Here is a 15,676-nt window from a genome sequence, read left to right on the forward strand (position 1 = left end):
GGGACTCACAACAAAAGCCGAACTTTAAATTTCGGACATATTCGTGCACTTGGTCGTTTTCCATTATTCTTCATAGTCCACAACATTCAGTTAAAGGGGTCGATTTCTTCCCCCTCGATTTGTCTTTTGCTCCCCTAGTGGTTGTTTGTCGCAAAGTGTAAGTTTTATGTTTTATGGCTGAACTTTAGGGAGTATATAAGCACCCTTGACAAGTCTATTTGGAACCGAGTTCCACAGATTGGACCCCAAAGTACTGGCAAGCCTGAGAAGAAGAAACTTGGAGAGAAATGGAGCAACAAACCTCGTTCCATGTCCAAATATATCTGTGGGTTCCATTTAATACGTCGGGGTAGAATGACGCCCACAGCATCTGAAAGATCCCCCATTTACAGTGGATCCTCAAGTTCCTAGGGGTTCGCTCGTTTAACAGGATTTTGGGCATTTTTGCACCCCCTTTTTACATAGTCGTTGCTTCCGAAAGAAAGTCACCGCCGACTTTTGTAAATAGCAAAGCCTGAGCTGGTTTCGTTTCCATAGGATAGGGCAATTACTGGTTTCTGCGACCTGCTCTAGTAAAGTAATAGCAGGGGTACGTTCTATTTTCACTAGAGTAGTACGGAAGCTTTTATGAACCAAGAGAATTTATGACCCAAGAGTTTGAACCAAGCCAAAGGCTGCCAAAAATGCCAAGTTCACAAACTTCGACAATCATCAGAGTTGCTTCTATCCAACTTTCTTCGCTCCATGAGTCAGCAAAGCCTCCAGCAGGAACAAATTGTTCTGATTAATCAAAGATATCCTCCCAATGCTCCAATTCGGGGAAGTCGAATGCAGCCATAAGCCCTTCCATCATTTCAAGTTCAGCCGGAGAAAAATGGACCTTCCTTGATTTGGCCAAGGTGCTCTGACTGATGGAGGTTCCTCTTTGCGAGTCTTTTTCCAAGGCTCTGGCACAATGGCTGGCTTGAATGGGATCGATGTGGCAATGAGTGAGGAGCTTCTCCATGGTCTCATGGGGTTCTTGGGTGAGATTCTCATAGGTGATGGGATAGATATCCACCCAGCCTTTGGCCCGATACTCTTTGCAAGGCAAGATGTGTGCCAAAACGAGCTCGGTCCAACATCGAACGTGGTCGTAATGAGTCAGAGATTTCTGGTGCATATCAGCCAACATGTTTTGCTTATCACTACCCTCGGGCACGAGGCAGAAGTACATTTTAGAGAAGCCTCGAGGCCAAAAGAGCTTCTGGTACAGGAGTGGGGAGAAACTTTGGACCATTGTCACATATGAAGCCACTGTTCTTATTGGGGAACGATAGAGGAACACGTGTCTCACTTGAGGACACACTTGGGTGATCTGGTGGGTGATGGCCACGGTCACAGGTCGAAGTTTGATTACGATATTGTCCACTCGTCTGGACTTTAAGTCCTTGCACATCAAATGGATCGCACCTTTCAGTGCTTGATCCATATTCTGAACCAAGGCCTCCGAAGAGTGAGGATGGCCTTGGAACGGAATCATGGTCGTGAGAAAGTCCGGCTCTGATAATGTCAAAGTGTAGGGCAGCTCTTCAAACATTTGGGTCAGGAGAGTGGATCCACACCTTCCGGTCATGGAAATGAAGACCAAATTGGCGGATGGCTTTGGAACATCTCGCCGACTGATCTCGAGAAATTGCTCAAAAGAAACAATAAGTAAGTGTTGCGCGAACTCAAAGTGCGTTATGAATGAAAAGGGGCTTTCTTTGGAGCCAAAGAAATTGAAACCTTCGGGACCTTGAACAAAGAGGGCGTGGTATCCGGTGACCGTCAACAGGGTGACATTATCTCGAAATAACACATCTGGATGGTCATAACTCTCATGAGTGAGCAGAAAGTTGTCCATAAAAGCCGGTCCGAGTTCTCCGAGTTTGGCTCGAAATCGGATCCGACACCGATGTACACAGCTTTTATAGTCCGATGCATTTTCCCGTTCCAGACGGGAACCACTGAAAAGTGAGTAGTCAAACAAACGGTTCAACAGCCTGTTCAAAAGTTTGGCACTCAGAAGCAAGAGTTTTAAAAGGACAAACTTCCACATAGCCTTTGTTTGAACGAGTAAACTGGCTTCTTCTCGTGAAGTTGCATAATACGCTCGAGTCCTAACATCAAACAAAGAGACATTCCTCAGACAAGAGCATCTAATCTCAATCGATTAATGAATGTTCAAGACAGATCGATCTAGATTAGCTTGGATTGTTGCCAGAGTGCTTTAGCTTGCTGGTAGACCTCATGATCTTGCCCATGGGTGACGATCAGGATGTCCAAGGCCTCGCCCAGATGCGTGTGCGCCACTTTCTTCGGCAGGCTGGGCGTGTGCAAGAATTCGAGACTGCCCAATTTGAACAGAAGTTGGGCTAAACTAGGCCACACGTGGTGCTGAAATGGAACAAAAATTCTTGCCTGACACTGGGTTGATACACTACGTACATAGATCAAGTTTTTTTTTGCGTTTTTGACCGACAACTCTCGTATACCATAGTCATATAAATAAAGCAGGGATCGCGAAAAATGGACTTCATTTGTTAATGAAGCAAAACGCTTCTACTGTGTTGCCAACAATTGGTATTGAACATTGTTCGCTTTTACAAAGTTTGCTTTAAGGGAGCATCATAATGTTATCATTTCGAGGAGCACAGAGTTAGACAGTGCCCTGAACTTTTTTATTTCAAAGGCTTTGAGTAAAATCAGAGGTTAGAATCGTAAAAAGACAGTTTTAAAGAACTTGATACCCTAATTACAATTAGGCTTGCCAAGCAATTAACATTCCGAATTAAATCGCTGGTTACAATATTTTCGTTTTTCCTATTCATCATCATGTGTAAAAAGAAGAGGGGCATTGAAAGGAAAAAATAACTCCCTTAAATTTCCTAATCCATAGGTAACAAACGTAATTTTTGTAAAAGATTTATTATATTCTTATTATTGTATGTATATATATATTTCTTAAGTGTTAGTACACTTTTAATTGCAAAATTTGTCGTTAGAATTAGTTTGGCAGAGTTTTTACAAAGCATTTCATTTCTTTCTTGAACAAGATTGGGTCTGGTTCTCTCCTTGCCTCTTCTGGCATAGGGTTCCAAATTGAAGTTGCTTTAAACTCAAACTTTATTCAATCACATTCCGTCACATATGGCTTTTAAACGGCCAGTGGACTGAATTTAATGTTTACATTAATACTTAGAAGAACAAGAAGGACCATAACACGTCATCTTCAGTTCTTGCAGATATCATGAAAATGAGTTTGCTTAAGCTCCTCGCCTCCCTGCATCTTGAGACATCTCAAGGACCCCCTTTCTTGCTCTACTTACTTTGTATTTCCGGTAGGAGCTCAAGCAAAGCAATCCATATTCCCTGGCTAATTCGTATTCCTCACGGTTGAAATGCTCGTCAAAAGAAGCCCTAGCCATTCTCATGTAGAGATAATGGTCAGGGTGGAAAAGGCCCGTCATAAGCGACATGCACTCATCCGAGGATTTACTACTCGGTGAGAACGACTCGCCCGACATATCCTGGACTGCGCAGCAAATTTTCAAGTACTGCTCTAGAATCTGAAGTGAGAAGAGGAGCGCATCAAAAAGGGATTACCAAGCTGCAAGGCCTCGTACGAATGGAATGGAAAGTGCAATTAGAGCCGAAATGACGACCAGAAGAAGGGGGGGGGTTCTTTTCCTACCTTTGCGTTGGGCTTGTTCCCACATTCTTGGCAAGGCCTCACGTCCAAGTCCTCCAAACGGCGACCTACCCCAACGTAAACGGGTCGACCTGAGCAGTTCAAGCTCTGACATCGAATACTGTACATGGAGAGTTCCAATTCTGGGTTTTGGCAACGATGACACTCACATTGGAAGTAATACCGTTCCATGAGATTGGCCTGTCGAGACTTGGTGCAGTCCAAAAGATCAATGTAACTAATTGTAATTTGGTCCTCAAGGGGTGTTTGGTCATCGGATTCGATCGTTTCGAGAGCACGGATCACAACGTTCCCGTTTTGGAACGAGAATCCGGCATTGGGAGTGCACGAGTGGTTCAAGGCCGAGGCTTCCAAATACAATGCGGTTCCAATTCGTTGTCCACCAGTCAGGGTGTAGTTGAAACTGTTGATCAAGACCTAGTCCAATCATCGACAGAAATCAGAAATGGTTGAAAATTGACTTTAACGCAAGTGTGTTGAAGGCATTTCATGAATATTAACATTGGATCGAGGCTAGAGTATAGCAATTTTTTTTCTCCAAAAGAAAATAGGCGCAAAAAAATCCTAATTTTTGAAATCTCATTTTCAAGGTATTTAATTTTTCTAAAAATATTTAAAAAAAACTTGGATCTACAATCAAATATATTGTGTCTAATATTATCAAGAAATACAATAGCTCTCAGAAGATGTCTTGGCACATCATTCAAGTTCTATCCATCTCACCTTGCCACAAACGCGTCCAAACTCATCAAAGTCTGTTGGTAGCTCCTTGAGTTCATATTTCAAGAGCTCTTGGTAGATCTTATCGATGAGTTCCATTCGCTCTTGGTCTTTTTGGATTTCATCGTAGTGGTCAAGCAGTTGACCAAAGTCCCGTTGAGCTGAGATCGTGCGGTTGGCCAGGTTATTATTAGGATCCGACAGGGTATTCGGGGATGGCGTGTGCAATTTCAGGATGAGCTTCATCATGAACCTCCCTGTATCTGAGATGATTGATTTGCCCTATACCCCCAGAAAGGACCCAGGTGTCAGGATTTCACTTGGACCTTGGGTTGGTTTTTAAGGAACCAAAGCCTCTTTTCTCGTCTCCTTCACAATTTGTTACTCAATCTGATGTGGCGAGTGGCAAAAACCGATCCGAGACCATCAATACAAGGCAAAAAAAGGAACGAGGAATGAGGGAACAAAGGATTGGAACAAAAAAGGATGGCAAGCAATGGAACGGACGAGCGAAAAGAGACCTTCAAACGCTCTTTTTTCTCTCTGTTCTCTTCATCAATCTCTCCAAAAAGCGCGTCAGAGCTACTAATTTCGTAACTCGGCTAGAACTCTCGCTGTCTCAACAAAAAGTATTGATAATGGTAGATAAACCATGAGCTCCTACAGCCATTGTGTCTGTCTTCAATCACAAGTCTTGAAGTTCATGAAAGGCGATTACTCGTTCGGTCTTTGTTGGGTGACAAGCTAAGTGAAGGAGGTAAGTTGTTAAAAACCTTTTCACTTTTTACTTTTGTGCGCGCAATAAATGGAAAAGGGTTGTTTTGCTTTATACAGGAGCCCTCTAAAGCTACTTGCATCGGGGTTTGGTCTGGGAAATTCTTCAATGTGCTCAAGATCTACTGCCTGAGGGATCACTAGGAATTATCCTAACCCAATATAAGCTGCCAATCATTGATAGTCAGTATCTACTCATCCTCCTCTTGTTGGCGAAAACTTGAAGGTCTTTGTTGGTACTCGAGTTTGTTCGAATTGGCGGTTTGAAAGAGTTGCATTGCTAGTCAAACATACTGATGCAAGTTTTAGGCACACTCAAAACATGGTTCAATAAGAAATAAAGAGTACGGTATAACCAAAAACAATAAATCCTCTCCTTTAGATGGGCAAGAGCTCAAAAATATGTTTGAGACTTGCTCCAATCGTTTCCAGGCAAATCAAAGTTATTTGTACCTCATTTCAAATTTGGAATCAAGCCATAATAGGAATGGAAGTTGATTCTTGAAATATAAGTTCAATACACTGTTTTGTAAGGTATTTCTATTTATAAGAGAAATCAACCTTTTATGTTAGGATTCCTATGATGTCCCTTTTGCAAATATGACAAATATCAGCTTGACTTATTTGAATTTAATTACTAGAAATATGGACCGTTAGAGGATACCCGCCAAAATGGCCAGCATGTAACTTTTTGAAATATAGTGATGCAATAGAAAACTTAAATCTCCGTAAATAAAGGCAAGTTCTTTTTTCTCATTCACTGGCAAAGTGGTGAGTTTCAAAGTTATGTTGCCAAAAGCTCATGTTGCTTACCACGAGCAGGCCAAAAATTCAAATCTTATGTGGCAATTACTACATAACTTTGACCATGCTTCATGAGTAACCTAAACATGACTTTGGGCCCAAATTTGGCCAAGTTCATCTATTTGACAAGATCTTATGATCCTTTGAAGTGCTAATTTGAAATGAAGTGAATGGATCAGGAGAGTCAAAATTTTCCCTTCCTTTCACAATCCACTTCTCCAGAAGCTTATGAGTTTTTAAATGTGTGCCTAAACTTACAGGTATTTGTTATTCTATTTGGGATGCTTGGGTTCTAGAATTTGGCATTCCCAAACAGACATGATATTGTCCATTTACAATTGGGCTCAGGGGTTTCATTGCAAGCATCAGATTTGCTCTCCATCTGTGGGAGTGAATTTGGATTCAAAAGTGTCCTCAAGAACGGTTTTGGAGACAAATCAAAGCTGCATGAAATTATGTTGACCACAATATCTGGTATTCTCATGGCTTATCTGCTTCCCATTTCCTACTAAACAAATTTTTGAGCCAAAGAAATTGTGCATTTTCCAATTTTTTAAAGTTAAATGGTTGAAAGGATAAGTGAGCAAAATATTTGCTCATGACGCAACTCCTCATCTTGTTCTTAGATAGGGTTTGACCTTTTATTTTATACATATTTTGATTGATTCGTTCAAATGAAAGGCCAAACTTCAGTAAGTTGAGCAAGAGGGGCAAATGCGGCAATTGTTATTACCCGTTATAGCTGTCAGCCCAGCAACAAGAATAATTTTCAAACAAATAAAAACAATCCGAACTCAGGTAACCAACTAGAGCACTAGATGGTTGCAATATAGACTAAGACTGCTTTGAGTGGTATCATTAACCGAAGGGCTCTTCCCTTCTACTTCTCTTCCTTTTCCTTGGGTCCTTTCTTTCCTTTTGTCTCAGATATTTGCACTCTTGAATGTGGTTTGGCAAGGCCCGATCCCGACATTTGCCATTGCAGTAAAGGCAAGCCGAACATTGTGGACAGGTTAATGGCCGGGGCAAGAGCGGGTCCGAGCGGGATGGAAACGGGTCGAAACAGAAATCACAGCGCTTGAACCAAGAACAAGAACACACGATAAAATGGGCAATCATAAATTAGAAAACGAGAGGGGAGAGAGACAATTTAGTGCGAGCTCGTTGCCAAATCCTTACGACCTAATTAGAGATATTTCATTGCTCTCGTCTTTTTCAACTAGGAACTCCTCAGCCCTCATCGCACATTTACTTAGGAGGAGACGATTCTCGAGAAAATATGCATGATTTGTACTTAGTGAGCCGGGGGGTTCGGGTTTCTTTTTGGGTTTCTAAATGAAATGGCAATATATCTAAAGATTTCAACCGTGACGGCATGCATTGAAAAGAAACATGCTACAGAATCCGTCTCAAAACTTTGTTGTTTTTTTCTCCTTTGAGTTTTGAGATCTTCACTTTGTGAACCGAGCTTTCTCTGCCGGTTTCAAATATATGAAATAAAGTCATAATTCGACAGACAATTTTCAAGAACCATCTGCTACAAAATCATCGGTTTCGGGGATTATGCTCCAATGCTCCAATAAGACTCCCTCGTATGCTTAAGCTCTTTTTGGAACGTGGAAGAGTAGCGCTGGAACTGTCTTTCCTTTCTTCGAATGGAAGGGGAATTTGCCTCTTCCCTACCTCATCTGAGCAGCCACTGGAACACGAGATGTTCCATTCAAAATTCAATAAATTAAATTGAAACCTCAAGAAGGAGAAGAATAGTGTCATGACCTGAAATCGGCGCAATTCTATGCCTTACTCTAAAAGCTCCTTCATGCCACGGTTGTCTTTGACATTCTCAATTCTATATGGCATTCAAGGCCACCAAAAACCGGACATTGGTTCGTTGTGAATTGGCGGAGTTAGATCTACAGTAGATGGAGGAAATGGGTTTCTTCCTTTGAATGGGGGAAACTGAAAAAAGCTAAGACTAACCTGGAACTTCCATTTTCTGTCGAGCACACCCACGAAAGGTTGCGAAATGAGGATCACATCTCCGGCCAAAAATGTCCTTCTTGATCCGGTTCTTTTTTCTGTTTGACTCACTTCCTCTTGCTCTGCCTCGGATGGGGCCATTTGGACGGAACTAGGGATAGTCAGTTCACTAGAAGAACGATAAAATCAGTTATAAACTCGTTTACGTAGCAACTAGAGTGACATTATGAACAAATGACCTCCCAATGACACAGAGGTTGCGCGAACGAACCATGTTCCTTGTTCCGCTCAAAGAGATGAGAGACACATTTTTGCTGAAGCGCACACACCATTTTTTCATTCTAATTTTGGGTTATTAATAATGATGGTGCATAATTTTCTATGAGGTAAAAGCTGTCGTTTATTAGGACAAGTTGCTCTTAGAATGATTTAAGGACGATCCGCAAAGGAAGGTTTTGGAAGAACAATGAAAAAGAGAAATACGACCTTTGGCTTTGGCGTACCTTTGAGGTTTGAAGAAAAGACAACCGACTCCCACAAGCTACAATTACATGCACATTGATTCAAATGAACCATATTCCAAATTACGAGGCTTACTTGACGGGAAATAAGATGTAGGGGATTAGCAATACGATATGTCTCAGAAAAGACACAACCACTTTTTAATCAAGGGCGAGCTGATTAAGCATTAACTGGACCAATCATTGCCTTTTACCAACGAATTCGTGGCCACTTGACAAGGCAATGCAAGTTTTGGCTCACAATGATTGCCTATTTGAAAGAGATCTACAAAACAGAGTATATTTTCGCTTTTAATCCATATATATTTCAGCCTCGACGTATAGGTACGACTTCTCAACCATTATCAGGCTCCTTTGTTTGTCAAAACGAAAATGATTAACAAAATTTGAAAAGAATATTGAAAAAAACCTCACTTCGTCTTCAATTGATAGCGTTAACTTCAAGGAAAATCCACGACTTGTGGAAAAATGGCTTAGCTTACTCAAGGTTTCCGGTCTTTGACTTAAGCATTCAGGCCTGTTCTTTCACGTTTAGCTCCTGACCTTAAACAGGGGCGCTTACCCAACCAACAATATCCATTTCTCAAACCCAAAAGGCCTCGGCTTTTCAAAGCCTTCACTGGAGAGTCAAACTAATGGTTATTTTGCCGTAAAGGACTAGATAAAAGGACCCAAGCCCGAGGGTCAAATTTCTTGCGAGGTAAAGACTAAATCCAAAAAGTAACCAAGTTCAGCGTCTTACCTTTCTGCGTCGGGTAAATCGAAGTACAAGGTCCAGCCAAACAAAGGCCAACGGAGCTGGAAAGTTTGCACCTTGTTGTTCGGACTACTTGTCTCCTGAGTGGCGAAAGAATTTTGCTCGGAACATAATTTTGTTGGAACAGCACATCTCACCATAGATGCTCACACCTCAGTCCCATTTGGAGCTGCTTGCCTTTGGCATCCACCCAAGGTGTATTTTTTCGCACAAACTTGTGTAAAGCCAATTATAGTTTGGAATTGGTTTCAAGTGGTACATTGGAATGTTTGTGTGTGTGCCAAATTCCACGGACTTGATATATGGGCCTGTATACAAAACGCGACACAGAGACGTCGTGCTTGGAAGGTTTGCTTTCACTTTGACTTGTTCTTGAGGAAAGATGAGTCTGAGCGAATGCTTTTCTACAGGTCAAAGTGAAAGTTCCACGGTTCTTAGAGAATTTTTCATCGGGCAGCGAAGACTGGTCACAGTGGGAGGATTAGAGAGATAATGCATAATGACATTGGCCTTTGCAATCTATAAACATTGATTTGGTGGGCGTTGAAATATTCTTGACCGAAATGGGTCAGGTCTGTTTCCCTCTACAATTCCTGTTCCGTTTTGACACGAGGTATCTCTCATTCCCTTGAACTGTTAAGTGTTCTGTTGGCGAAGAAACCCATCTCTTCAATTGATTAGGCATTGACCTTTTTTTACTTTCTTAGCCTTACAAAACGAGGCAGTCATTTGTATTTTGAGGAGAAAAAGACCTGTCGATTGTTTTCAATAGCGTAATATCTGCTTCAAAAATTGCACGTACTATTAGATTAGACTTAGCTAAGTGCGTCTACAGCATTTTAATAAAAGGCTAACCACCATTATCAATTGTACTCTTATTACGTAAGCAAAGTATCATTTTGTATACGTTACCCAAATATCCTTTGGTATTCGAAAATACAATGGCCGTCTCACACCAAAATTTCCTTTATGACAACTATATAATATAAACTATATTATGACACTATACTAGCAACTATTGAAATTGTTAGAGAGCTATTAACTGGATCACCCCTCCATCTTACAATAAGCAATTAACTTCTAAGTATGTGTCAATTATAAGTGGCCTTGTTGCCTTTGCCTATACTATTTATAAATACTAACCTACCTAATTCCCAAACAGCTATTTTTCAATATCTTGGCTCAATTTTTTTGTCTCCTGAAATAACCAAGTAGAGTGACTAGATATGAGACTCCAGAAGTCCATTAGATCATAACCAGGCTCTAGTTGACTCGAAATCAAATGAGGTCATCAAATTTACACAAAAAAAGCAAATTGTCGGTGTGAAATCAAAATCATAGTTATTTATGCTCTACTTTTGACAACGTCTCTTCCCCTCAGGGCGTTATCTAGTGATGGAACGTTTAGAATACGGTTTACAAGCACGAAATGGATTTATTTGACGACTATGTCTGAACCAATATTGGTTATCCCTTGCCATTGCATAAGAAATTGATTTTGGAGTCTATGTTAACGTTCCTTATTGTAATTTGAATAACAAGAATGCTAAGTTCAGTTAAAAACAAATAGAAATTGCGTTGACAAACCAAGCATTGCAAAAGAAACGCAAAAAAAAAGAAATCGAATTAATCTACATAAGTTAAGAGTAAGCTACTAGTTCATTGACCAAACATCAGGGGAGAATTTAGCTTTTTGTCCCTAAATCCTTCGCTAATCTTCTACTTCAAGTTTTTGGCAGGCCAACCCATCGAATGTACTGCAATTTCAAAAAGAATGACACGGGTAATCACAATTGGGAACAAAGTATGGGCTGTCCCCTTCAAAATCACTCATGAGCAATTTGTTGCTTTTCCGCGTCATTGATTTGGTGTCGATATATTCAGCCGGGTAAAAAGGTCAAAATTTGGTCCAACATCGGAAATGCTTGCACGTTGGACTTGAAGCGACATAAAACACTCCCCATTCTAATGATCTTTGTATGGCCTTCAAGATAAATGATCCGCCTAGTTGACACGTTGACTCTTGCCCATGACAAAATGAGCTTGCATTTATGGAAAATAGACATTTTTATTCCCCTCGCAAGGGTTTGAACAGTAACTAATGAAGGCTTCGAAAATATTCCAAGGTCCGTTTTTGCGCCATCTCTTTGGCCAAATCCTCAGGGGTTCGATTGAAACGATCTTTGGCTGCTTTGTCGGCCCCAGCCTCGATCAGCATCTTCACAATCGGTCTAAGAATAGAACAAACATGTACATGGGAACTTGATATCTTGTGATAGCGCACACATTCAAGAGTAGCGAAGGTCTTACAGAAGGCCAAATTGAGCCGCCCCATGGAGAGGTGTGGTGCCTTCGCAATCTGAGTCGTTGACAGTGGCCTTAGCATGGATCAGATCGGCCACGATATTGGCGTGATTCCCCAAAACAGCATAATACAGCGGGGTGCAACAATCGTCGCTCAATTGATTTATATTACATCCCGAGTGGGAAATCAGCTTGCTGGAAGAGAGAGAAAGAACTATTGGAATGGCTACGAGATCTTGAGGATTGAATTCAAGGAAAACGCTTACTGAGATATGAATCTTTGAACCGCCCGTTTCCATTAGAAGACGCACTACTTTTTCAGCAGGTCACATGTACTCGTACTTCAGGGCTTACGCTTTCCTTGTACATGGACTAAATCAATATGTCAGTAGTCCATTTGTCTCGGAAGAAAACTTTCCCTCCAACATTAAACTCTATAATATGCGGTATTAGTGACAGACATAAACATAAGTCTTTGACGCAGAAAAAGCCTTTTGGTTGTTGAACCTTAAGAATAAACGTACAACAGGCTTTTTTTCTATAATGTTGACCGTTTATTACATTTTTGCCCCGCAATCTGAAAAACATTGCCATTTTGAAGATCGTCTCATAATTCAATTGATGGGTCAATTTTTTTTAACCATTTTGTGCAATGTTGTACAAGTTTTTGCCCTTTTCTTTTTTCCTATTCCTTTCATCGAATCTTCAAAGTTAAGACTTTTCCTATCAACTCATGACACATGGCTGTAATTTGCTAAATTTGCAAAAAAGCTATTTGGGGTACAAAAAATGGCTTTTTAACAATGAAATAGGCAAAAGAATTTCCTCTCAGGGGATATTGCCCTCATTCTCCAAGACCTCTGGTAGCTGATTTAGGCGTCATTTAGACGTCTAAAACTGAGATCTTTTCCTGATTGTTGAACATTTGCAACCATGACGCAAAAAGCCATGCTGGGAAAACAGTACTAGAAATTCTCGAGTTAATGAAACTTTCTTTTTAGAACCCGGTGCCTAAAGTCATGGATTAATACGGGGAGAGTTGAGAGATTTGATGCAATACGTTGAAATGAAAGAAAAATTTCGCTCTGAATCTGGTCTTTTAGTTCATCGGAATTTGAATGAGAAAATATAAACAATGAAACAGTTCAAATATAACAAGATTTGAAACCATAAGCACATTCATTGTTGTTAGAGGCCAGCACAATTTTCAGCCCTGAGCTTCTTTCTTTTAAATATATAAAAAAATATTAAAATGTGGAAATTTTTGTTAAAATTGGCAAAAAGTTTCGAGTTTCCTCATTTGAAAAGGGAGAATTGAAAAATTACATGCCATTCTTGAGTGTGAAAAAAGGAATGAGCAATTTTTGGGCTTTTTGCGTCGTTACAATCACACCATTTTGAATTGTAATGGGATTCCGGTTCCTTTTTCGAAAAAGGGAACTAATTACTGTAATTTCATTGCCTGTAATTCCGCTGCTGCTAATACTACCCAGCCAGTTTCATGACTCAATCGTTAAATTGGCTCCAGATTTTTGACATCAAGCTTGACAATTTCACATTTTGCACAGAGTATTTATTTCTTTCAAAGTCAACTTAATTCTGGCAAAAGGGAAACATACTGGAATTTGTGTTTATTATGTATTAGGAAATCTAACTTTTTCCGTTAGAGAATTCAATAAACAAAGCAACAAGTCACGTCAATTGAAAATAGTCTTTTGATTACTGGCTCTGTAGCTTTTGACTGTAGCTGACTCAGCGAGCAGAGTAACGTAGTAAATATGAACAACAGATGCAACAACCATGCATAAAAAATCACTAAACTTGGTCAAGAAAAACTCCCAATCCTTACAAGCAGGCATTATTCAAAAGCCGTATCTTTATGGAGCAAGTGAAATCGTCCGACTACTCATTCATTAAATGGATTCGAAAGCTGCTAAACATATAACGTCTGATCGAGCTGGGATTGGCTCTATATAGAGTTTACATTTGATTCCTAAATCCAGTTATTGCGGTATTGTAGTGGTTAGGAATATTCAATTCATCGGCTATACTTTATAACTGCATTATATATTCTTTCAATATTCTACCTTTTTACCTAACTATGGCCTCGTGTCCTTTCCCAGCTGCATAATGCAAGGCCGTGCCATTTAACCCCGCTGTGGTGGAAATATTGGGATCAGCTTGGTTTTGCAAAAGGATGTCCACAATTGGCTCATGTCCTCCTGAAGCAGCTATATAAGTACAAAATGGTCGAGATAAGAATCGCATCAGCTGTCAAATACTTCCACCTAAGCCCACCAAGGTGTAATGGCGTGTAATCCGTGTCGGTCAGAGCATCAACCTTGGCCCCGTTTGAAAGGAGGAGTTTGACCATTTCCGGATGACCACCTTGTGCTGCACCGTGCAGAGGGGTCCAACCACATACTTTATCTAGGCTCTGATTCACCAAGCGAACGATTTCATCGCAGTTTGAACAACCATTAATCCGATTGACCACTTCCACCAAATTGTTGTCGCAAGCGAGATCAAACACACTTTCAGACATTGTAGTCCTTATGTGGCTCTTGGACTTGGCACCGTACCAAAAATGTGTCAAAAGGTTGCGTGGGCTAGAGTAATAAACCTTCCGTTACTTTTGTTTTCAGGAAGGCCGCAACCATGGATCGTTACAAGAGATCTTCCGTTCCAACCATCATCACCACAGCAGTGACGCCCACTAATGAGTACCCGCCTCCGATCCTTCAAAGTCCTGGATCTCAAGTGCATATCATTGAAAATCCCACTGATCCACCACTTCCACCCCCTCCACCTTCTGTTCCACCCCCACCCCAATCACGGGCCATGTCAATGCCATCTCATGCCTTTAATGTCCCTCCTCCCCCTGAATCCCATCCAGGATCGCAATATCAGCGACAAGGCTATTCCGCCTTGGTGAAACAGACCCAACGTCAGCAACCTCAAATATCAGCCCATGTAGTTCCTGTGAATATGGATGAGAGTGGCGTTGGTCGGTCCAGATTAACCAGTCATGACGTTGTGGACACCGAGATTCGATTTGGCCAAAGATCTGGAAATATCCGCATGAAGAAAGTAAAATCGGTGGAAAAAATACTCCGAAGTCAAAGCCGCAATGGATTTGGGCGTGGCATGTCTGAGCGTGGTCGTAATAACCATGAAAAAGAGCCCCTCATCAATGGTTCCCATCATGATAATAGTGGTATCAGTTTTGGCGTGATTGGCGGTGAGTTTCCAAATTTAATGCGGAACATTTCTCATTTTTAAACGCAAAACCTTTCACATTTCTAAAGTTTGAAAGGTTCTTGGAAATAATAGTGCCTCAGATGTGTACATGCATGTATGCACTTCGTACCCCACATTGCTGCCTTAGGTTAAGGTCCAGAAAAAAGTAATTCATCTTTAATTCATGCTTTCACCCTGTCACCCACTCAGCTAAGTAACTTTTTATTCGTTACATTGGTTTTCTCAACTTATTATTGTCACATCTGAAAGAATTTAATTACGGCGAATGTTGCTGAAAATCCGAGACGGAAAAGAAATTGTTAAAAACTCTTGGCAAATTCAACTTGCTAACACATATTACTGAGAAGACTAGTAAGCTTCCAAAACAAGTACATTCTAACAACTCTACAAGGCTAACTTGGTCGAAATAAAATGGGAACCGATACACGACAAACAAATCTTGACAATTTCGAAAGCAATATCCGGTTAATATCCTCTAGACTTTTATCAAGTAAAGGTTTCTTAAAGATACGAAAACGGGCTCTATAGGTTTGCTTTCCTCTTGAAAATTGATTTGATATCTCATCCAATTCACTTCTGACCCATTGAAGTTATTGCCAAGATAACATTCAATTCAACGTCTTCAATTTCAGAGGTAGAAATTGGAGCCTATTGCTGTTTTTCGAATGATTTATTGCAGAGTCAAACGAGCATATCCTTTTCACAACCGCATATCTCAGCTTGAAAATTGAATCCTCAATTTTTCTCCTGCCTGAATTTAAATCAACTTTAAATGTACATCACGCATCAATTTTGTAATATGGCACATAAGAAACTGGGAAA

The 15,676-nt window shown here is 40.6% G+C and overlaps 3 protein-coding genes across 6 annotated transcripts in view; 1 reads left to right on the plus strand and 2 right to left on the minus strand.

Annotated features, from left to right (window-relative positions):
* Positions 1-15,676, plus strand: part of LOC131887671 (band 7 protein AGAP004871-like) — a 64,552-nt gene that overhangs the window by 22,832 nt on the left and 26,044 nt on the right. For 2 of the 4 annotated variants that reach the window (XM_059236315.1, XM_059236317.1), the window contains exon 3: positions 14,239-14,834. In XM_059236315.1, coding sequence (XP_059092298.1) covers positions 14,252-14,834 — 583 coding nt within the window. In that variant the 5' untranslated portion in view covers positions 14,239-14,251. Of the gene's footprint in view, positions 1-14,004; positions 14,172-14,238; positions 14,835-15,676 lie in introns of those variants that run through there. The other 2 variants (XM_059236316.1, XM_059236314.1) reach the window with 2 other exon arrangements.
* On the minus strand, positions 559-9,763 carry LOC131887670 (histone-lysine N-methyltransferase SMYD3-like). The gene is made up of 7 exons (XM_059236312.1): positions 9,275-9,763; positions 8,012-8,180; positions 6,946-7,108; positions 4,457-4,734; positions 3,716-4,150; positions 3,351-3,590; positions 559-2,418 (listed from the first exon to the last, which is right to left on the minus strand). The coding sequence occupies exons 1-7, from the start codon at positions 9,427-9,429 to the stop codon at positions 2,221-2,223; spliced, it is 1,638 nt and encodes a 545-aa protein (XP_059092295.1). The 5' UTR covers positions 9,430-9,763; the 3' UTR covers positions 559-2,220.
* On the minus strand, positions 11,335-14,138 carry LOC131887675 (ankyrin repeat and protein kinase domain-containing protein 1-like). Its single transcript, XM_059236323.1, has 4 exons — positions 13,892-14,138; positions 13,689-13,824; positions 11,600-11,788; positions 11,335-11,520 (listed from the first exon to the last, which is right to left on the minus strand). Exons 1-4 carry the CDS (start codon positions 14,136-14,138, stop codon positions 11,388-11,390), a joined length of 705 nt encoding a protein of 234 aa, XP_059092306.1. The 3' UTR covers positions 11,335-11,387.

The sequence above is a fragment of the Tigriopus californicus genome, chromosome 10 (assembly GCF_007210705.1).
Source record: "Tigriopus californicus strain San Diego chromosome 10, Tcal_SD_v2.1, whole genome shotgun sequence".
Classification (NCBI taxonomy): Eukaryota; Metazoa; Arthropoda; class Copepoda; order Harpacticoida; family Harpacticidae; genus Tigriopus; species Tigriopus californicus.

Bases quoted from the DNA above. Each gene is read 5' to 3' on its own strand.
- LOC131887670 (XM_059236312.1), bottom strand. From the start codon at position 9,429: ATGGTGAGATGTGCTGTTCCAACAAAATTATGTTCCGAGCAAAATTCT. The intron at 7,109-8,011 runs GTTAGTCTTAGC...TCTTGGTTCAAG, and splicing joins ACAGAAAATGGAAGTTCCAG to CGCTGTGATTTCTGTTTCGA. The intron at 2,419-3,350 runs GTAAGTAGAGCA...GTTCCATTTCAG, and splicing joins GCTCCTACCGGAAATACAAA to CACCACGTGTGGCCTAGTTT.
- LOC131887675 (XM_059236323.1), bottom strand. From the start codon at position 14,138: ATGTCTGAAAGTGTGTTTGATCTCGCTTGCGACAACAATTTGGTGGAA. The intron at 11,789-13,688 runs GTAAAAAGGTAG...TCTCTCTTCCAG, and splicing joins GGACACGAGGCCATAGTTAG to CAAGCTGATTTCCCACTCGG. The intron at 11,521-11,599 runs GTAAGACCTTCG...TTCTATTCTTAG, and splicing joins GCGGCTCAATTTGGCCTTCT to ACCGATTGTGAAGATGCTGA.